The sequence below is a fragment of the Artemia franciscana genome, chromosome 21 (assembly GCF_032884065.1).
Source record: "Artemia franciscana chromosome 21, ASM3288406v1, whole genome shotgun sequence".
NCBI classification, from domain to species: Eukaryota; Metazoa; Arthropoda; class Branchiopoda; order Anostraca; family Artemiidae; genus Artemia; species Artemia franciscana.
The window spans coordinates 21,514,915-21,539,211 of NC_088883.1; the positions used below are offsets into that span (position 1 = coordinate 21,514,915).

Sequence of the window (24,297 nt, forward strand, 5' to 3'; positions counted from 1 at the left end):
CAAGTGTGTGATCTTTCCCATTACGAATTATATCACTAAAAAAAAAGTATTAGTCGAAAAACTGTTAAATCCGTCGTCAGAGTATAAAGAAACAAAAAAGCACCTGAATGAGATGGCAGGGGGACTTACTGAAATTATGATTAAGGCTTATTGGCCTCTAACATTTGACATGGAGCGGGCAAATCCTACTAAAATAAGCCATGTATATGGCAATATGTCTGCTGTTTCTAATTTAGTTTTAATGCTGATTACAAATCTGAAAACCGTTTCACTCTATCGTGCTTTCACAAAACCAAGATATAGATCAAATATATATTTTTTAGTCCATTCTCGTAGGATTTTTTTTTTTTTTTTTAATGCAACGCACATTTTAGCTGTAAAATGAGCACTAGAGTTTTTTACATTAATACTTCTCAGCCGAAAAAAGACTTGGAAGCTTCCTTATTCATAAACAACGTTTTATGTCTAGATAACCCAACCTTCCTAATTGAATAAGTAAATAAATCAATCGCCTAGTTTCATGTCTCCTTTACCTGGAAGGTGGTGTCTGAAGCTCCTAAAAGGCCTAGTTAAAAATATCTAAAATTGTCAGTTAAAACTCCAATAGGATAGTAACGATAATTGTCTTTAACTTCAACTTCAACTTTTTCTTTATTCTACTTAAAAAGCAAAAAAAAAACAATATTATGCCCCAACAGAGAGGTGAGCTCGTAAGGCTGGGACAGTGCAAAAACACAGAAAAAACATCAACATCACATCATAATAATGATTCCAAAATTTAACACTGCAAAAAAAAAAAAAAATAGAAAAAACCCATAAAAGAGAAGTAACAAGGATAAGTTAATAAACAAATGTCGGGCGGGAGGGGCGGAGGGGGTCTTCCCAAACACCTGGACACAAAAACAAAACTCACAAAGAAGAAATCAAATAATTTAATTTTCCATCATCAATGGTGAATAATCAAGATTCTAGCAGACAATGTTTTTTTTTAGATTTAGCTGAGATTTTTGGGATGGATAGAACAGAATTTTGGCATTTAGCTTATAATTGTTTGCACAATTATAAGCTTATAATTGTTTAAAGGCCGTAGTATTTTGTATTGCACTTTCAATTTCTATTCACTATATATTTATGCCCTTAAATATGGTTCTACACGGACATTAACAATGATAAACATAGCTATAAGGAGACTTTTCAGGGTAATGAACCCACAAAACTATATAGGGGGTATTATCCATTAATTAAAATCCAGTACAATATTGTGTAGCTGCTAGGCTATGATTTTATGGGGGGACACGAAGCATCAAGGTCATTATATAGCGCTGTTTGCAGTCATGTTCTGGATTAAAGGAAGAAAACGATCAAAAATGGGAAGGCCAAATGAAAATACTGAAGAATACACAAAAAGCGAATATTCCGAGAGAACAACCGCCTCCCTTCTTCAGCGCAGACAAAATAATATGATCTAGGAAAAAACAAAAGCCAAAAAATAAGCGAGGAAAGTACAACAAAACCAATGAAAGAAAACCACCAAAAAATTAATTAAAATTCAATAAAAGACCAACAATTAAAAGAATTAAAATCAAATACCTAACAAACAGTAAATTGACAAATCGTTGACAAACTAACGAACAACTCGTTGTTCGTTAGTATCCGTCGTTGGCAGTTTAAATTTGTTTGGATTTTGTGCAAATTGCAGATATTGGGGAATAACTCACTTTACCGTTTGTTAGGTATTTGATTTTAATTCTTTTAACTGTTGGTCTTTTATTGAATTTTATTTAATTTTTGACGGTTTTCTATCATTGGTTTTGTTGTACTTTCTGCGCTTGTTTTTTGGTTTTTGTTTTTTCCTTGATCACTTTATTTTGTTTGCGTTGAAGAAGAGAGGCGGTTGTTCACTCCAAATATTTGCTTTCTGTGTTTTCTTCAGCATTTTCCTTGATTATATTATTTTGTTCGCACTGAAGAAGAGAGGCGGTTGTTCTCTCGAAATATTCGCATTCAGTGTTTTCTTCAGTATTTTCATTTGACCTTAAAATAACCCTTTTCGATCGTTTTCTTTCTTTAATTTATGGCAAGCCAATGTGATTTAAGAAATTATCTTCATGGTTCTTGTCGGGAAAACTTGAGAAAGGCTCACCCAAAAGTCACTTTGAAGCATGGTATGGTATGAAGCAGGTATGAGGGCATGTAACGGAACATATGACAGGGTGGAAACTTCAAAGCCATGCCACAACAACGGAAAAGATCCGTTCTTTTGTAGCCAGCCTATCCTCCTCATGACGTTTGCCAGGGCAAAAAACATCCATCCCCTCTTTCGACTTTGGCCATACTTAATGGCATTAGGTTAATGCTCTATAATATATAAATAGTCTGAAAACTTTTGTGCAAAGGTAAACAAAAGGTAGTACGCGCTTAAAAATTATCAGAGCAATTGCCAAATATTTTTCAAGTCGCTTGGCCGGAAAATATATACCTAACTTTGTGTTCAAGAGTTCCTGGTGAAGGTACTCTAGGAGGGGCAAATGGCCAGCCTTAAACTCCTGTTAAAACAGATCAAAACTTGCGTGATATCTCAATTCACACAAGATTTAAAATGCTCTTCTTCTGTTTCTTCTTATAAGAAACAGGTGCAAGTAGAAGTAAGGGTCGCTAGAGACGCAATGGGTACTACTTTGGGCTTTCAGTCATGCGAAATGAAATTTTTTTTGCATGACTTCAGTCCAGTAAAGGTGAAACATGTTAGCTTTTTGCTAAAGAGTTTACATGGCTATTGGAAGGGCCCCTGACCCCCCTTGGCTCCCTAATAGCACTGACTGAAAAACTTTGTGTCAAACCAGTTAAAAACAAAAAGCTCAACTTTATATTTCTACCAGAAAGTTGGTAACAGTAGAGTAGGCTGGATATTAAAGGGCTCAATTTTTGTTGGAAAACAGTGATACCTTATAGAAAATGGTGATACCAATTTTGTTTTCTGAAGGAGACACCTTTGAGTTCCCATAAATCCCGAAAACAACTTTAAAAAGGACAATCATCAAGGTTTTGAAATATGCTAACGAAGTGGTAAAGAACAGAGAGCAACATAATTTCTTTCGGGGGGGGGGGGTGATTATTATTTATTCTTTGGGTTATGTTTATTACAGAATGTTGTGTTATATAACCTTGATATGTTTATATTGACAAAAAAAATTTGCAAGATATTGATGATGAAAAGAATTAAGTACAATATAAGCTTGTGCTTTTTTGTTGTTTTTTCTTCTTTTTTGCCGGGAGGGGATAGCAGAATTAGTTACCTATATTGTAATTTGAATTTTCAAATACTGTGTTGTATAGCCTTGTTCGGCTTATAATAAATCTATCTATCAGTTTAAAGGGTCACGGGTCCACTTTACTCATTGTATTATGGTATAGAGCCGTCAACCCCACCTAAAAGCTAACTAACTTTCTAGAGCAGAACTCATTATGACACTAAATGTACATGTAGTTATGAAAACACAACAGTTTAGTTTTTATTGATAAAAACCTTGGTTTTGCGAGTTCAAAGTGGTTTAGATATATTAGCATATTTTCCAAAGAATATATTTAAACTTTTAAACAGTGTTCTCATCAGTAATACGATTCCTCTTAAAAAAGAAGTTAGAGAAACAAATTAAAATACTATTTACGAAACCTCTGCAATCGCTCTAATAACTTAATTATCCTAAACGAGTCATTTAAATGGAATAGTGGAATAAATAGATGGAATAGTCAAGACGCGACGAAAGGCCTCCGCCAAGACTGTTGTTCTTCAGTTGAATGTTTTTCATCAGGTAAAGGTAAATCTGTTTATTGTGTTTAGAAATGCTCTTACTTGGTGGGGTCCAAACCCAACAGCCTGATGTATATCTCGCAACACGACATAAGCCGAACAGTTCCGCCATAATTTGCCATTAACCCTTAGAAACGATTTGGGAGCAAAAATTCCCTAGCCCTGGGGAAATCTCAATAACGCGAAACAAGCCGTACAGTTCCGCCACACTTGGCGTAGTTTCTGTAGTCTGAGAAAAAACTGGCACACCTGGGAATATGTAATAGTTTCATGTGGTTATTAAATAAAAAAAAGCTTATTCCGCTGAAAGTAACAAGGAACATTAAAATTAAACCAAAAAGAAATTGTAATTTATAAGAAGGGGTTGCCCCTTACTCAGTACATCGCTCTTTACGCTAAAGACTTTTTTAGAAATTAAAAAAAGTTTATTAAATTAATTAAAGCTCCCTTGTGTTTCAAGAGTTATTGTTAAATAGTTGGAAAGCCACACTACAGCGTGACTTTAACATAACCTAACATACCATTTAAATTAGCAAAGCAAATTGTAAGTCACAAATGTAACTATTCCGAAAAAGTTTTATTTATTTTTTGATTTATTGTAATCTTGATTATGGTTGTCATTTCATTGTCGACGTTTTCACAAATAAAATTACATTGAAAAAAATATATACAGTTTTCAGCAAAACAAATGACCCTCCGCTCTTTTACATAGTTTGAGAAAGGAGGAGGACAGCGCACACATATTTGCGACTGCTCTTTTTTTCTAACATTGACTAGTCGTCTCATTTAGTTTTGCTGACATGTTAACGGTTATAACAAAGAAAAATCACATTACTCAAAACACAAATAGAACACAGTAAAACGCAAACACAACCCACGTGAATAACAGTATACCGCGTCACAAAAATGAATGAATTCGATCCACACAATTTTCCAACTGCATTTTTGCCAGGGCTTCCACTTCTAGGGAGATTACCCTATTTTAGGGGAAAATCACTTCTTTTAGGGACACTTATTTTGAATCTAGGGATTCAGGGAAATCTGGGGTAAAATAAGGGTTTTTAGGGATCTTCAGGGAAAATTCGAATTTTTCAAACGAAGGCTGACAAATTCTTATAGATTGCAGATTATGCTCAGTCTTCTTGAAAATACTTATGCCGCAACACTGGCTTATATTGCAAAGATCAGTGCGAAATTTCAAAAAAAAGCTAAAGCGTGGGATGACATTCATTTAAAAAAGATTTAAAAAAGATTTAAAAGAATTTAAAAAAGAGGGAATAGTTGTGGGAAAAGTGGAAGTCATGGCCAATTGTAGAAAAAAGCCAAGACAGATTGTTGACTTTCATTAGGAAGGGACGACTTTAATCCCTTGGATTTACATTCATTAGGTATTTAGTAATTTAGTTTAGGTAGTGTAGTATTTAGTTTATTTTTAAGCAATGCCTTTGATTGGGTGTAAACTGCCCAACATAAAGAGTATTGGTTAGGCAGCAATTGTAGAATAGGAGCATGCGATCTATGCACTTAGCATTAGGGATTCTTTCAATCTGCTGGTGACCTCTTTTCCCGTGGTCATCTATCTGCAAATCCACAGGGGATTATCCAAATAAAGCACCAGCTGCCTTAGCCGGGAGCCTGGGCAGCACCAGCTGCCCATGGAGGTGACCTTAGGTTGATGGGTGAAAGGTCAGAAACTATAATTTTTCAATTCTAGAATTTTCTTTCAGTTTTATACATTCCCTTCTATGATTGTACAGTCCAGTTAAAGCACATCTGACCTCTTTAAGAGTAAAAAAGAAAAAACAATTCTGCTACTTAAAAAATGAATATTTTAATTGATTTTGTGACTTCATCAATTTTAAACAGGTCAGAAGGGCTTAAATTTAATTATGAAGTAAGAAAATATGATTTAAACCATGAAAGAACAGTTTTTGACTTGATAATTGGCAGGCGTTGATGTTTCATCCTGACACAAAATGGCACTCTTCATTGCTTAGCTAAAAAAAAAACAAGGCTCCAGCTACAATCTGATCATAGAAGAAAGTATACAAGACATTTACGGAAGTTGAAAGACTTATTTCTACCAAGTACGGTCCTGAAACACACTGACCTAAGGTCACCCTCCTATACAACATGTGCAGACTGTGGCTTCTGTGTCAAAATTTAGGGACAGATGCTGGTGTTGGTGCAAACTGTGGCTTTTTTGCAGAAAAGTTGCAATCCATACTGTCTATAAAGGACCCTGCATTCTGTTAAAACTAGCTGTGAGTACCCTTATTTTTATCTGATGATTCACACAATAATATTTAGTCTAGTCTTTTGTTCATGTCCACTTGCCTGCCACTTGCCATTTGGAATCATGTAATATCTGCTGTTTTGCCTTGGACTGCAGCAATGTGAAGGTAGCAAATTAAAGTATTTTGTTAAGCTAGGTTTACAGAGAAACTTCTTTTGTGTTGTTTTTGCTTGGGTTGGTTCCTCCTAGGTTAGAAGACATCAAAACAAAGCTCTTCTAGTTAAGAAGTGGGTCACAAATTCCTTTTTCCATTTAAAGTGGTGTTCCAAATCTGAAGATACTTTACTTTGATACTTACTTTATTAATAAAGACAATTTAACTCTTTACTATTTACATCTACTGCACTAATGGAAAAACTGTTTTGCCTTGAACTGCAGCAATGTGAAAGTAGCAAATTAAAGTATTTTGTTAAGCTAGGTTTACAGAGAAACTTTTTTATGTTGTTTTTGCTTGGGGTGGTCCCTCCTAGGTTAGAAGACATCAAAACAAAGCTCTTCTAGTGAAGAAGTGGGTCACAAATTCCTTTTTCCATTTAAAGTGGTGTTCCAAATCTGAAAATACTTTACTTTGATACTTACTTTATTAATAAAGACAATTTAACTCTTTACTATTTACATCTACTGCACTAATGGAAAAACCTACGTTTTTGCTGGCGTGCAGTAGTAAAGGTTAACCATTTTCTAAACCAACCAACAAACAACATAATAAATAATTAATTATCATTTATCAAGCTGGGCATACTTCGTTTTGATTTTTGCAAACTAGTGCAATGCAACCATTGCAAATTTTCGGTCCATCCGTACTCCATACTGCAAACTTAAATTATACATGAGGTAATTTAAGTTAATTGACGATATGCAACTTAATGCCCATCAGCATAGTTTAGCATGATCTAGTTATTGTGTACCCTTGTACAAGTAATTATAGAAATAGACTAGTTTTGATCACTAATAAAACACTTTTTCTAGAGATCATTGACATGCAAAGTTCGTCTGAAAGCCAGTGTACTGACTCAGAGGAAGATAATCTTCAAGTTGCGTCTAGTCCCGAAAGACGACTGGATGACGAAGATGATGATGTTCCTGAAGTTCACCTCCTGGTGACTCCTCCAAAAAAAAGCAGGGTTCAGGGCAGAATTCCCAAAAAAAAACATACGAGCAAAAGTTTGTTGACAAGTGGCTTCAGTTACCAATGTGTAAAAATTGGATAGAGAAAAGAGTGTCAAACAAGTCAAAGAAAAAGACTTATGTACCATACTGTAAGTTCTGTTTGAATTATGTGTATTGTGGGAAATCAGAGTTGACAAAGCATGCCCTGACCAAGCAGCATATAAAAGCAAGCAGCAAAATCGAGACGAAGTCTGGCAGCATTGAAAAACTTCTGACTGTAGGCAGTCATTCCAAAGAAATTGAACAGCGCATCTGCATATTTTTGGCAGAACATAATCTGACATTACGTCTTGCAGACAGCTTGATTCCTTTCCTCAGAAAATTATTTCCCAAAGACCAGGCCCAGGCAGGGGTCACATTGGGTAAACAGAAAGCTACAAATATTTTGCGACATAATTTTTCGTTGGTGCTACAGAACCACTTGGTCGAGTTGCCCAAAACCATTTTTTTCTCTGTGATAATTGACGAAACCACTGATCGTACTATTGATAAACAGCTAGCTATCATGGTTGTATTTTTTAGCGAGAAAGAACTAAAACTTCATGTCGAAGTATTGGATATGGTTAAGTGTAGTGATGGATCGGCTGAGGGCCTGACTAACCGCATCAAGCAAGTCATTGAAGAAAACTCGATTCCCTGGCAAAATATTGTTGGATTTTGTGCAGATACAACTAACGTCATGTTTGGAGCCAACAGATCTGCTTCAACCCTTATGAAAGCCATGGTGCCACACATCTTGAATATGAAATGCTCATGCCATCTTATTCACTTATGCTCGTCATATGCATGCTTGTCACTTCCCAAGATACTCGAAGACTTGGGGCGAAATATCTATGCCCTCTTTTCCAGAAGCGCTTCCAGGCGAGAGAAATTCGCCGAATTTCAGGAGTTCTTCCGATGCGAAGCACACCGAATTCTTGCTCCAGGACAGACCCGTTGGTTATCCCTTCAGGCCTGTGTGAAGAGGCTTATTGAGCAACGGGTTGCACTTATTCAGTATTTCGTAGAAACCACGTTTGAAGACCCAACTGCAACAAATGACCTTGTCTTTTCGACATTACAAAGCAAGTTGACAAAGCCATACCTTGAATTCATGGACTACTCTCTTGGCCTCTCCAACGAATTCAATACAGTTTTTCAATCCGAGCTCCCACTTCTTCACTCCCTGAAGCTTAGTGTCAGCAAACTTGTGAATGATGTTGTGTCTAACTTCATGAAATTGGACTTTATTCGCAATGTTGGTTCGTTTACTGAACTGGATCCTTACCTTTCAAGTGAGTATCTGCCTTTAAACCAGACATATGTGGGAATAGCTGCAACCGATTCCATGCAAGAACTCGAGGATGCTCAAGAGCCAAGTGATAACATTGATCTCTTTTACCAGTCGTGTCGAAACTACTATATAGTCCTGATCAAGCAGATCAAAGACCGGTTTAAGTTTGAAAACGAAATTTACGACATTTTGGCTTAAGTTGAACCAAGGAATGCAAGAAATTTGAACCCAAGATATCTAAGGCCACTATTTGTGAGATTTCCTGTTCTAACAGAAAAGTGTTCCCTCCAGAAAACGGACGTGGAATGGAGGTCACAGTCAATGACTGATGTCACTGAGCTTCATTTGGGAGATGCCCAAGTTGAAGACATGTCAGCTGAACAATACTGGAAGAAAATACTTGGTCTGAAGACTCGCAGTGGCGAAATCAAGTACCCGGAACTGCGGAAGTGCATTTCGCTGATATTCTCGTTACCTTTTAGCAACGTTCCAGCTGAAAGTTTGTTCAGCCTCCTGAAATTGATCAAAACAAACATGAGAAATAGTCTCGAAAATGTCACCCTAGTCTCACTGATCCGAGTCAATTACTGGTTGAAAAACGAAGATAAAACTTCATCAACTGTCAGTATACCGAAAGCTGTCGCTGGCTTCAAGACGAAGGCAAACGCTACGTGCGATGAAGTGCTGGAGATGACACTTGTTTGAACTTTTTTATGTATTCTCGTTAGTGTAAAGATGTTATCATTACCTGAAGTAAAAAGATCTCAGTTTGAATTTTTGTATGTATTCTCGTTAGTGTAAAAGATGTTGTTATCATTATCTGAAGTAAAAAGATCTCATGTAAATTCTGTGGAAATCTAGGGCAAAATATCCTTTTTTCTAGGGAGAAAAATAGGGAGAAATCAGACCTAAACACGAGGACTTCTAGGGAAAATTAGTATGAAAATAGGGAAAATTGAACTCGAAAAGTGGAAGCACTGATTTTCGCATTAGTTACTGGCTTGGTTGAAGAACCGATAAGTTGTTTTTGCGCATGCGTTTTACCTACTTCAAGTCTGGAATTGCATGCAATATGGTAAGCTAAATTTTAAATGGCTGGTATCTTTAAGGCAAATTTTGGGGTACTGAGGTCAATAAAGGAAGAATGAAACTTCGAATAGTATGAGCATTTTTTTTTTAGATATTCATAAGTTGTTTAGCGTAAAATACCTTTTGCTAATACTTTGAAATTTAACAGGGATTAGATGGAAAATTTACCATCAAAATGATTGTATCTGATTTCGGTACTTGTATGATAAAGCAGTGACCTAATAATCTTCATCTAAGTAGAATCTGTTTCAATGACGCTCAATCCTAATGAAATATACATAAGTATGGTAAAAAATATAATAGTTTAGAAATAAATCTAGGCTATATATTTGCACATTAGGAGGTGGGGGTAAAGTATAGCGGGTCTGCATACATAATTTGTTAGGTATATTACTCTGCATATTATAATGTAAGAATTGTTTTCTAACTTCACACTGCCCAAACACTTTATCCCACCCCCACCCTAATGTTCAAATATATAGCCCAAATTATATATTTCCTATATATTCAGTCATCTCTTTGTCTTGTCTTACGTTAAGTTGAGAAAAATTAACAAAAAACGGTCCTACAAGAGCAACTTGAGTGGTCGGGGCTATATCATACAAGTACTCTTATTCCAATGCATTCAGCAAGTTTCTATTTGTTGGTCATTGTTTTTTGTCGGTAAATTCCGTTGTTGGTTTCAGATTAAATATGTCCCAGGACCCCCCCCCCCATAATTTCGAGAAACAGCCAAAGATTGTTTGTGAGAGTTTGTCATTTACTCTTTTTTTACGAGAATTGGGTACAAAAATATTCCAAATCAATAAAATCGGCAAACTTTTGTGTATAACCCGAAACAATATCCAGGAATAAGAGGGGGGAGAAATTTGGGTTGTGTTTAAACTAAGAACGACTCTAGTAGTCTCATAAATGTTAAGGTCTTGTATGATATAGGCCCTACTGCTCAAGTTGTTCATTCATAGGTGCATTATAGAACCGGTTTTTTTTTAGCTTCTTTCAGCTTAGATTAAGACAATACAAAGAGAAGTGGCAAAACAGATGGAAAATATATAATTTGGGCTATAAATTTGCACATTTGGGGAAGGGGTAAAGTATAACAGGCCTGCATGCATAATGTGTTAGGTACAATTATTCTGGATATTATGAAGTAAGAATTGTTTTCTAACTTCACACTGTCCAAATACTTTACCCCGACCCAACCCCTAATGTTCAAATATATAGCCCAAATTATATATTTCCTATATATTCAGTCATCTCTTTGTCTTGTCTGACGCTAAGTTGAGAGAAACTAACAAAAAAACCGGTCCTACAATGCGTCAATAGATGAGCAACTTGAGTGGTCGGGGCTATATCGCACAAGTACCCTCATTCCAATACATTCATCAAGTTCCTATTTGTTGGTCATTGTTTCTTGTCGGTAAATTCCATAGTTGCTTTCAGATTAACTATGTCCAAGACCCCCCCCCCTCCTCCCAGTCAAGAAACAGCTTTTTGTGTGATTATTTGTGAGAGTTTGTTGTTATTTACTCTTTTTTTTACGAGAATTTGGTACCAAAATATTCCAAATCAATTAAATCGGCAAACTTTTGTGTATAACCCGAAACAATATCCAGGAATAGGGGTGGGGGAGGAAGTTGGGTTGTATTTAAACTAAGAACGACTCTGGTAGTCTCATAAATGTATTAAATAAAAAAAAAATTAACTGTAAGTAAGGAGCAACATTGAAACTTAGAACGAAAAGAAATTATTCCGTATATGAAAGGGTTTGTCCCCTCCTCAACGCCTCACTCTTTACGCTAAAGCTTTTTATTGTTTTAAAAAGTAGAACTGCGAAAAAGAGTCAAACTTTAGCGTAAAGAGCGAGGCGTTGAGGAGGGGACAATCCCTTTCATATATGGAATAATTTCTGTTCGTTTTAAGTTTTAATGTCGCTCCTTGAAAATTGCTTTTTTTTATTTAATTTATGAACGTTTTTGAATAAATGCATGTTTTGATTTTGGCTCACCGGACATGAATAATTAAAACGAAATTTTCATATTAATTTTGTTTTGGCTAAATGGCTTTCTCATAGTTATGATCGGACGATTTTGATAAAAAAGAGGTGGGGGAGGAGGCCTAGTTGCCCTCCCACTTTTGGTTACTTAAAAATTCAACTAGAACTTTTTTTTACGAATGTTTTATTAGTAATAAATATACGTAACTTACGTAACGAACTTCTATATTCTTATATTTTTATAGCGTATATAAAGGGTTCAACCCCTCGTCAGTACTTCGCTTTTTAGAGTATAGCTTGAATTTTGCCCCAATTCTTTAAGAATAACCCCTGAATCACAAAGGCCGTAGAATAAATAGTTGATGTTACTAAAAATACTTTAGCGCAAAGAGCAAGGTATTGTGGAGGAGACGAACCCCCTAACATACGTAATATTTGCTGTTCGTTTGAATTTTTAATGCTGCTCCTTACTTCCATCCGAAAAAACTTTTTTTTTATTTATTTTCTCATTTTTTTTAATATTGCTAGAAAATCCTGTGCCCCTTCATGGAAATTCTCTTCCCTCATTATAAATTCCTCCATGGAAAGGCCCTCCACGCTGCTCCCTTCCCCTGACCCACCCCCACCCCAACGCGAAAAAGTCCCCCTGAAAACGTCTGTACACTTCCCAATAACCTTTACTATATGCAGACAATGGTTAAAGTTTGTATCTTACAGCCCCTCCCCCTGGGACTCCGGGGGATTAACTAATCCCAAAAGACATAGTTATTAGATTTTTAGACCAAGCTGAACAAAATGGCTATCTCAGAATTTTGACCCGGTGTTTTTGGGAAAGAAGAGCGTGGGAGGGGGCCTAGGTGCCCTCCAATTTCCTTGGTCACTTAAAAAGGGCACTAGAACTTCTAATTTCCGTTAGAATAAGCCCTCTCACGACATTCTGGGACCGCTGGGTCAATACAATGACCACTGGAAAATAAAACAAGAGCTAAGAGCTCATATGGCACTTGTGACGAGGCGAGAAGAGCTAAGAGCCAAGAGATCATATGGTATGAGCTCTAACAAAATTCTATGAATCAATAGATTGATTTAAAAAGGAAAATAAGAGGCTTAATGCCAGTCAGGATTTAAAATAAGAGCTCTGAGTCACTATGTCCTTCTAAATATCAAAATTCATTAAGATCCGACCAACCACTCGTAAGTTATAAGTACCTAATTTTTTCTAATTTTTCCTCTCCCTTTAGCCCCTCAGATGGTCGAATCTGGGAAAACGACTTTATCAAGTCAAATTGTGCAGCTCCCTGACACGCCTACCAATTTTCATCGTCCTAGCACGTCCAGAAGCACCAAACTCGCCAAATCACTGAACCCCTCCCCCCAATTCCCCCAAAGAGAGCGAATCCAGTACGATTCTGCAAATCACGTATCAAGGACATTTGTTTATTCTAGCCACCAAGCTTTCTTCCCGATTCCTCTACTCCAAGTGTTTTTCCAAGATTCACCACTCCAACTCCCCCCAATGTCAAAAGATCTGGTCGGGATTTGAAATAAGAGCCCTGAGACATGAATTCCTTCTAAAAATCAAATTTCATTAGGATCCGATCATCTATTCGTAAGATAAAAATATCCCAATTTTCACGTTTTCCCAAGAATTCCGGTTTCCCCCTCCAACTCCCCCCAATGTCACAGGATCTGGTCGGAATTTAAAATTAGAACTTTAAAGCACAAGATCCTTCTAAATATCAAATTTCATTAAGATCTGGTCACTCTTTCGTAAGTTACAAATACCTCAATTTTCAAAATTACCCCCCCCACATTTCCACCAAAGAGAGCAGATCCGGTCCGGTTATGTCAATCACGTATCTTAGACAGGTTTCTATTCTTCCCATCCAGTTTCATCCTGATCTCACCGCTTTAAGTATTTTATAAGATTTCCGGTCCCTCCAACTGCTCCCCCCCCCTAATTACGCTTGATCCGGTTGAGATTTAAAGTAAGAGATCTGAGTTACGAGGTCCTTCTAAATATGGAGTTTCATGAAGACCCGATCACTCCTTCGTAAGTTGCAAATACGTAATTTTTTCTTATTTTTCAGAATTAACCCCCCCCCCCAATAGTGTGGATCCGTTCCAATTATGTAAATCACGTATGCAAGACATTTGCTTATTTTTCCCACCAAGTTTCATCCCGATCCCTCCAATCTAAGCTTTTTCCATGATTTTAGGTTCCCCCCACCCCAAACCTCCCCCAATGTCACCAGATCCGGTCAGTATTTAAAATAAGAGCTTTGAGACACGATATCCGTCTAAATATCAAATTTCGTTGAGATCCGATCACCCGTTCGTAAGTTAAAAATACCTCATTTTTTCTAATTTTTCGGAATTAACCCCTCCCCCAACTACCCCAAAGAGAGTGGATCCGTTCCAGTTTTGTCAGTCATGTATCTATGACTTGTGCTTATTTTTTCCACCAAGTTTCATCCCGATCCCTCCACTCTAAGTGTTTTCCAAGTTTAGGTTTTCCCCTCCCAACTCCTCCCCCCCAATGTCACCAGATTCAGTCGGGATTTGAAATAAGAGCTCTAAGACACGATATCCTTCTGAAAATCAAATTTCTTTGAGATCCGATCACCCGTTCGTAAGTTAAAATCACCTCATTTTTTCTAATTTTTCAACTACCACAAAGAGAGCGGATACGTTCCGATTATGTCAATCATGTATCTGGGACTTGTGTTTATTTTTCCCATCAAGTTTCATCCCGATCCCTCCACTCTAAGTGTTTTCCAAGATTTTAGGTTTCCCCCCTCCAACTCCCCCCAATGTCATCAGATCCGGTCGGGATTTAAAATAAGAGCTCTGAGACACAATATCATTCCAAACATCAAATTTTATTAAGATCCCATCACCTGCTCATAAGTTAAAAATACTTCATTTTTTCTATTTTTTTCCGAATTAACCGGCCCCCCACTCTACCCCCAGGTGGTCAAATCGGGAAAACGACTATTTCTAATTTAATCTGGTCCGGTCCCTGATGCGCTTGCCAAATTTCATCACCCTAGCTTACCTGGAAGTGCCTAAAGTAGCAAAACCGGGACCGACAGACAGCCCTTTTTAAATGACCAAAAAGATTGGATGGCAGCTAGCCCCTTCCCCAAAAGGCCCTACAAGGTCGTCCTATTAAAATTTGGAGATAGCCATTTTTGTTGAAAATAGTTCAAAGTCCTACAAATATGGTTTTAATGATGATGTTGCCCTTGATTGTCTCCAGGAAGGGCTCTATGTGGTATCGGGCATATCGGTATCGCGCGTATCGGTATTGCGCGTATTGGTATCGCACGTATCGGCATCGGGTGTATTGGTATTATACGTATAGTATCCGGTATATTGGTGTATGATGTTGGTATCCGGTATTTTTTCAGTCATTTTCTAGGCTCCTTTTTAAAAGCATGCCCTGGGAAGGTACTATAGTTGCAGCAGTAGCTGCAATCTATTAAAGAGCAAACTATAGCCCATAGTAACCGAAAGATAAAAAACGCTTTTAGAACTGACACTGATTCGGGAATGGTAACTATTATTTTGGTTCGTCTTAAAAGTAAAAGTTTATTGCGAAAAGAAATTCATGGTGATCTCAAAGAAAAGCCTGAAACCCCTCAAAATGGTGTCAGACCAAAATTAAAAGTGTACCATTGGAACCAGCATGGTCAAAAACATGTATACAGGGAAATTACTGCCCCCCTTCCTGAACAACAAGAAAAATCCCTTTTTTCATGGTTAACAGTGAAGTGTTTACTGTTTTTTTTTCTAACAGGGCTAGGGGGTGGTTAGAACATGATATATAGATGTTTAATAGCTCATTCAAACGAAAATAAAATTTTCTAGTGCCCCTTTCATCGATTAACATGATTGAATGGAAACTAGCTCCCATCCCAAAGCACCCCCCCCCCCCCAAAGTCATCCAAACAAAATTTTGAGATATACATTTTGTTCAACATATTCAAAGGTCCAGTATCTACAGTAATGGTGATGATGTGACCCTCCATAGTTCGTGGGAAAAGGGCTGTACCCTGTATCAGTATCAGACATATCAAGATCACGCGTATCGGATGGGCGTATTGGTATCGTAGGCATCGTTTAGGTAGATTTTTAGTAGCTCATATAAAAGATTTTACTCATATCTACGTCCTTCCTATAAATTTCACCATCACCAAGATCCAAGTGGCACTAAAAACGGCACTTGTGGTGCCATGTCTCAAGTGAAAAAGCTGGGGCTAGTGGGCTACCAGAACCTTTTAAGGTGACGTTTCATAACGCATTTGAAAGGTATTGTCATATCTATGTGATTTCTATCAATTCTACCATCCGTAAATATGATCATGGATGTAGAAGCAGCTGCAACTTAGTAAAGAGCGAACCACAACCTACAGGAACCAAATGAGGAAAAACGCGTTTTGAAAAAAACTGCCTAGTGGAAAAAAATTGCATTTGACAGTGAATCCGGAATGGTAACTATTGCTTCAATTAATCTTAAAAGTAAAAAAATTGACGCGAAAACAAATTTACGGTGATTTTGAGAAGAGCCTGAATCTCATCAAAAATGGCGTCAGATCGAAATAAAAAGTGCATATTGGAATCAGTAGGGTCAAAAACCTTTGTTAGGACAATTACAGTCCGCTTTTTTTTCCACCAGGGCTAGTAAATGACCAGAACATCATAGAGAGATACTTAATGGCTCATTCAAGTGGTAAATATATTTTCCACTGCCGTTTAAGGTGACCAAAAATATTGGAGGGGAACTAGACCCTCCTAAAGGCCTCTTCCCCCTAATGTCATCCAACCACAATTTTGAGATAGCTATTTTGTTCGACAAAGCTCAAAGGTCAAATATCTTTGGTTTTGCTGATGACATGACCCTCCATAGTACCTGCGCAAAGGGCTGCACACTCTATCGGTATCGGACGTATTGGTATCATTTGTATCGGTATTGGCGTATTGTTATTGGGCGCATTGGTATCGCAGGTACCTTTTAGGTAGATTTTCAATAACTCATATAAAAGATATTGCTCAAACCTACGTCCATCCCATAAATTCCACCATCGGCAAGTTCCTAATGGTATTAAACACGGCGCTTTTGGTGCCTTGTCTCAAGTGGAAAAGCTGGGGCTAGTGGCCTTCCAGAACTTTTTAGAGTTGACGTTTAATGGCTAACTTGAAAGTTGTTTCTCATATCGATGTGATTTTTATGAATTCTACCATCCTTAAGTGTGATGTTGCACTAAAAACATCACTTTTTGTGTCAGTTCTTAAGTAGAAAATCTTGGAAGTATAAAACTATATCATCATTGTCATAATTATGGTCCAAAACCATTAACTGGAGGTTTACAAGAAAACCTTTCATATGTTGCTCCTATAAGCCCCCTGAATAAGCTATACAATTAGGGTACAAACACTAATATATCAAATTAGATTATTAGAGGCGTGGCTCTGTTAGTACAGCGTCGGACTTCAAGTTAGAGTGTCTTGTGTTCGATTTATGCTTGTTTTTTTTTTCAATAAAGGCTTTGTCCCTTCTTTATGATTATTTTCAGACAATTCCTCTGTTTTTGTAAATTTAATGCACTCATTTTTTAAACCATGTCCAAGGAAGGGTATTTGTCAAGCATTCTGATTCCAAAGGGAATAAAGGTTATCCAGTTCATTGATTGGAACGACTTTCTTAGTAGATGATTAAATCCTTACCCAACGAATGGTGTAATTTTGTCAAAACACTGGGGGGGGGGGGGGGGTTGAAGCTGGAGCCAATTTTTCCAAATCAAAAAAAAATGAGAGAAATCCGAAAAACGAGCCATTTAGCAATAAAAAAGGTAAAGATGCACCAAAGAAAACTGACCTGTTTCAGTGGATACTTGAATAGTTTTGACAATATTTTTGAAAAATTTCTATTTCAGCTAGGGGGGGGGCAAACTGGGGTGTGGCCAAAACCTAGGTTTGGGAGGGGTAGTTGTCCTCTCTCTCTAATTGTAAACTACACCCATGACTCCCAACCCTTTGGGAGTGTAGGGAAGAAGTGTAGAGTGTAGAAGTATAGGAAAGTGGTTCTGGAGCCACTCAAAGCTGTATATTAAAAGAAGGATTACTCATCGTTTACTTACTTATTCAAATTATTTACTTGACAATTCCACCATAATAGTCTCTGCTTCTGTAAGATTGTGCATCCAAAGAGGAAGAAAGACAAACGAAAACAGTTCTGTAGGAGAATTCAGGTAATTCTTCCCAAAATTTTTGAAATTAAAAGAAACTTAGTTTATAATACAGTTTATCGTACCTACACAAGAAATGATCTTTTTTTGAAATTTCTATTAATTTTTAGGTAATAAGTGGCTTTTCTATATAGGGACAAGTCAAATAACTCCCTAGGCCTAAAGGCACATTTCTGTTGAGCTAGTAATATTTCACACTAGCATTTCGAAACTTGTCCGCTAGCCAACCTTTTCTGTCGAAGTTACCGCCTGGAGCCACTTCCTTAAGTGCTAATAAAATTAATTTTTAAAACAAAGAATTAAAGATATATTTCTTCTTTCTTATTTTTTTTTTTTTCAGAGGCAATGCTATAGCGTTGCCTTTAGAAAAGGCCATTTTATGGAAGGGATGCCGTATAAACTTCAGAAGGGGCCCATTTGATTGGAAATTGAAAGATCTAATTCACTTTTCAAGAATCAAAATAGATCGGAGGGAACAGCCCCCCCCCCTCCGTGGCCTTTTTCCTCAAACCCATCCGATAAGAACTTTTAGCATGCCGTTAAAAAAAAATAGTTCGAAGATCATGTAACGAAAATTCGGGACAGGCGTTGTAAGAATTGCCCTGGGGCATATATGGTTGTTATGGAAGGGATGCGTATACAAAATTCAGAGATGACTCATTTTATTGGAAATTGAAAGTTCTAGTTCAGTTCTTAAGAATCAAAGAGATCGAAGGGCAAATAGTCTTCGTCCACGCCCCTTTTCCCTCAAATACATTCGATAAAAATTTTGAGATAGCCGTTTCGCTAAAAATACTTTAAGGTTCAGACAACAAAACTCCGGCGTCGACAAAACCCCCCTGGACCCGGGGCTAGGCGTTGTAAGTTATGCCTTGGGGGTATATATGGCTCTTATGAAAGGGATACTCGTATAAACCTTAGACAGGGCTCATTTAATTGGAAATTGAAAGTTCTAGTTCACTTTTTAAATGTCCAAAGAAATCCAGTGGCAACTAGCCCCCACACCTTTTTTCCCCAAACCCTTCCAATTATAATTTTGAGATTGTTCTTTTGTTGAAAATAGTTCAAAGGTCAGGCAAAAAAAAACTCGTTGCTGACGAGTTGACGGTTATAACAAAGAAAAATCACATAAGTCAAAACACAAATAGTACTCAGTAAAAAGCAAACACAATCCACGTGATGAACAGCATGCCGCGTCACAAAAATGAATGAATTCGATCCACACAATCTTCCAATTACATTTTTGCATTAGTTACTGGCTTGGTTGAAGAACAGAGAAGTTGTTTTTGCGCGTGCTTTTTACCTACTCTAAGTCTGGAATTGCATGCAATATGGTAAGCTATATTTTAGATGGCTGATATCTTTAAGGTAAATTTTCGGGTACTGAGGTCAATAAAGGAAGAATAAAACTTCGAATCGTATGAGCATGTTTTTTTAGATATTCATAAGTCGTTTAGCGTAAAATACTTCTTCCTAATATTGTGAAATTTAATAGAGATTAGATGGAAAATTTACCACCAAAATGATTGTATCTGATTTCGGTACTTGTATAATATAGCACTGACCTAATAATCTTCATCTAAGTAGAATCTGTTTCAATGACGCTCAGTCCTAATCAAATATACCTAAGTATGGTAAAAAATATAATAGTTTAGAAATAAATTTAGGCTATATATTTGCACATTAGGAGGAGGGGGTAAAGTATAGCGGGTCTGCATGCATAAAGTGTTAGGTATATTATTCTGCATATTATGATATAAGAATTGTTTTTTAATTTCACGCTGTCCAAATACTTACCCCACCTCCACCCTAATATTCAAATATATAGCCCAAATTATATATTTCCTATATATTCAGTCATTTCTTTGTCTTGTCTCACGCTAAGTTGAGAGAAATTAAAAAAAAAAACGGTCCTACAATGCGTCACTAGATGAGCAACTTGAGTGGTCGGGGAGTTGTCTTGTGTCTAAACTAAGAACGACTCTGGTAGTCTCATAAGTGTAAAGGTCTTGTATGATATAGGCCCTACTGCTCAAGTTAGTCATTCATAGGTGCATTATAGAACCGTTTTTTTTTTTTTTTTTTGTTAGCTTCTTTCAACTTAGATTAAGACAATACAAAGAGAAGTGGCAAAATAAATGGAAAACATATAATTTGGGCTATATATTTGCACATTAGGGGTGGGTTAAAGTATAGTGGGTCTGCATGCATAATGTGTTAGGTAAAATTATTCTTCATATTATGAAGTAAGAATTGTTTTCTAACTTAACTCTGCCCAAATACTTTACCCCCACCCCAGCCCCTAATGTTTAAATGTATAGCCAGAATTATATGTTTCCTATATAATCAGTCACTTTTCTTTGTCTTGTCTCACGCTAAGCTGAAAGAAACTAACAAAAAAAAACAACCCTTTTCATATACGGAATAATTTCTGTTCGTTTTAAGTTTTCATGTCGCTCCTTACTTGCAGTTAAGAAAATTGCTTTTTTTTATTTAATTTCTGAACGTTTTTGAATAAATGCACGTTTTGATTTTGGCTCACTGCACATGAATAGTTAAGGCGAAATTTACATATTATATTTGTTTTGGCTAAATGGTTTTCTCATAGTTTTGATCTGACGACTTTGATAAAAAAGAGGTGGGGGAGGAGGCCTAGTTGCCCTCCCATTTTTGGCTAAATAAAACTGCAACTAGTACTTTTTTACGAATGTTTTTATTAGTAATAAATATCCTTAACTTACAAATTAACATACGTAACGAACTTCTATATTCGTATATTTTTATAACGTATATGAGAGGTTCACCCCCTCATCAATACCTCGCTCTTTACAGTAAAGCTTGAATTTTGTCCCAATTCCTTAAGAATAACCCTTGAATCACAAAGGCCATAGAATAAATTGTTGATGTTACTAAAAATACTTTAGCGTAAAGAGTAAGGTATTGTGGAGGAGACGAACCCCCTAACATACGTAATATTTGCTGTTCGTTTGAATTTTTAATGCTGCTCCTTAATTCCATTTGAAAAAACTTTTTTTATTTATTTTCTAATTGTTTTTTTTTTAATATTGCTAGAAAATCCTGTGCCCCCTTCACGGAAATTCTCTTCCCTCATGATAAACTCCTCCATGGAAAGACCCTCCACGCAACCCCCTTCCCCTGACCCACCCCCACCCCAACGCGAAAAAGTCCCCCTGAAAACGTCTATACACTACCGAATAACCCTTACTATTTGTAGACAATGGTCAAAGCTTGTATCTTGCAGCCCCTCCCCCGGGGACTCTGGGGAATTAACTAATTCCAAAAAACATAGTTATTAGGTTTTTAGACTATGCTGAACAAAAAGGCCATCTCAAATTTTTGACCCTGTGTTTTGGGAAAAAGAGCGTGGGAGGGGGCCTAGGTGCCCTCCAATTTCTTTGGTCACTTAAAAAGGGCACTAGAACTTCTAATTCCGTTAGAATAAGCCCTCTCACGACATTCTGGGACCACTGGGTCGACACAATCACCACTGGAAAAAAAACAACAAATAAACACGCATCCGTGATCTGTCTTCTGGCAGAAAATACAAAATTCCACATTTTTGTAGATAGGAACTTAAAACTTCTACAGTAAGGTTCTCTGATACTCTGAATCTGATGATGTGATTTTCGTTAAGATTCTATGACTTTTAGGGGGATTCTCCCCCTAATTTCCGAAATAATGTTATTTTAAGCTGAAATAAGGCTATTTTATGATTTTTAGGGGATGTTTTCCCTTATTTCTAAAATAAGGCAAATTTTCTCAGGCTCGTAACTTTTGATTGGTACTTTATGAAACTTCATGAAACTTATATATTTAAAATCAGCATTAAAATGTGTTTATTTTGATGTAACTATTGGTGTCAAAATTCCGTTTTTACAGTTTCGGTTACTATTGAGCCGGGTTGCTCCGTACTACAGTTCGTTACCACGAACTGTTTGAAAGGTCTTATGTGATATAGGCCCTACTGCTCAAGTTGTTCATTCATAGGCGCATTATCGACCCTGTTTTTTTTTCGTTATTTTCATTCGGCTTGGCTTTAGACAATACAAAAAGAAGTAACAAAATAGATGGAAAATACATAATTTGGGCTATATATTTGCACATTAGTGGGGGGGGGAATAAAGTATTTGGACAGTATGAACTTAGAAAACAATGATTACTTCATAATATGCTGAATAATTGTACCTAACACATTAGGCATGCGGACCCGCTATACTTTATCCCTCCCTCCCTAATTTACGTATATGTAGCCCAAATGTGTTTCTTTAGTATTATATTTTATCATACCTTGGTTTATTTCATTAGGATTGAGCGCCAGAGAAACACTAGAATCATATTAGGTAGGAGTTAAATCATACAAGTGCCATTGTAAATTTTGAGAATCTATTTGAAAAAAAACATAATTATTATAAATGTTCAGCAATTATTGATTCTTCAGCATTATATTTATGGAAGAGAAAATTTTAAGAATGTATTTTGTTTTTCAGTAGAGCGTAAATGCTGTTCTGGCTTGTACCAGCTTTTGAGGACGGTTTTCTTACTCCTGTTTGGGGTAATTTTTGTTCGTTTTAAGTTTCAGCTAATTGTTCATTATAATTTCTCTTTAATCAGTGTTGCTTTAGGTTGAGAGCTCATCCATAAAAAGCTTTGAAAACGAGAAGGAGAACTAATGTAGTAAGAGATAAAAATGCACCAAAAAGCATTTTATAAATTTTTATTCGCAAAATACAAAACTGCAAATATTTTCTAGACATATTTTTCTTCAAGCTGTAGAAAAGATTGGTAACTAAGGCAAAGCTTAAAACCAGTTGTGTAAATTCAAAAAAGTTTGGTGGGGAAGGTAAATGTATTTTTCAATATCTAGTGGGGGGATTTGTCTTTTTTTTCAATGTAAATATCAAGCAAATGCATTTCTCTGTGAAATTAACCCAAAAACCCTATCTTCCAACATCTAGAGGAGTGGAGTGAAAATTAAGCCCTCTCCCAATTCATGCCACTGTCCGAAACTGGGGTAAGGGCTGAATTGTAATATCACACACTTGATACGAACTTTTTGTTCTTGCTTTATTCTGCTTATTGGAGTGGATAAAATTACTTTCTTGCCTTCGATCAAGAAAAAATATGTTAGCTAATTAGATTTTACCCTCATTACATCAATTTTGCTATATATTAGCTGCTACAGACTAGAAACAATGCAACATCACAAGTTTTTTTCCCCCTGGATTTTACTTAAAATTTGTATTAAGCTTACAATATAATATCATGGTTGCAGCAGTAGCTGCAACGTGTCTTGAAAAAGACCGTCTTGTGAGAAATAATTGCCATCTGATACTCAATTAGGAATGATAACTATTGCTTCAGTTAATCTTAAAAGTAAACGCATATTGCGAAAACAAATATATGGTGATTTCGGAAAACAGCCCAAAGCCCCAATTAAGCCCCATTAACAATGGCGTCAAATCAAAAAAAAAAGGGTACCATTGAAATCAACATGGTGAGAAACCTTTCTTAGGACAATTGAAGTCTTTCGCCTTGAACACCAAGGATAATCACTTTTTTGCATGGATAGCACTGACCACTGATGAGTTTCCTTTTTTTTTCACCATGGCTAGTGAATGACTGGAACACAATAGAGAGATGTTTAATGGCTTATTCAGGTGGAAATTAAATTTTCTAGTTCCCTTTTTAAATGACCAAAAAGATTGGAGGGCAGCTAGCCTCTTCCCCAAAAGGCCCTACAAGGTCATCCTATTAAAATTTGGAGATAGCCATTTTTGTTGAAAATAGTTCAAAGTCCTACAAATATGGTTTTAATGATGATGCTGCCCTCGATTGTCTCCAGGAAGGGCTCTATGTAGTATCGGGCATACCGGTATCGCGCGTATCGGTATTGCGCGTATCGGTATTGCGCAAATCGGTATCGGTAGCGGGTGTATTGGTATCATACGTCCAGTATCCGGTATACTGGTGTATGATATCGGTATCCTGTATTTTTTCAGTCATTATCTAGGCTCATTTTTAAAAGCACGCCCTGGGAAGGTATTATGGTTGCAGCGGTAGCTGCAATCTATTAAAGAGCGAACCACAGCCCATAGTAACCAAAAGATAAAAAACGCGTTTAGAACTGACTCTGATTTGGGAGTGGTAACTATTATTTTGGTTCATCTTAAAAGTAAAAGTTTATTAAGAAAAGAAATTTATGGTGATCTCAAATAAAAGCCTGAAACCCCTCAAAATGGTGTCAGACCAAAATTAAAAGTGTACTATTGGAATCAGCATGGTCGGAAACATATGTTTAGGGAAATTACTGCCCCCCTTCCTGAACAACAAGAAAAATCACCTTTTTTCATGGTTAGCAGTGAAGTGTTTCCCTTTTTTTCTAACAGGGCT

General features: G+C 36.7%; 1 protein-coding gene across 5 annotated transcripts in view; it reads left to right on the forward strand.

Annotated features, from left to right (window-relative positions):
- Nucleotides 1–9,536: 9,536 nt before the first annotated feature.
- LOC136040555 (uncharacterized) overlaps nucleotides 9,537–24,297 on the forward strand; it is a 48,266-nt gene continuing 33,505 nt past the window's right edge. For 2 of the 5 annotated variants that reach the window (XM_065724766.1, XM_065724769.1), the window contains exon 1: nucleotides 9,537–9,625. In XM_065724766.1, the coding sequence (XP_065580838.1) occupies nucleotides 9,584–9,625 (42 nt within the window). In that variant the 5' untranslated portion in view covers nucleotides 9,537–9,583. Of the gene's footprint in view, nucleotides 9,626–9,645; nucleotides 9,710–19,144; nucleotides 19,221–24,297 lie in introns of those variants that run through there. The other 3 variants (XM_065724767.1, XM_065724768.1, XM_065724770.1) reach the window with 3 other exon arrangements.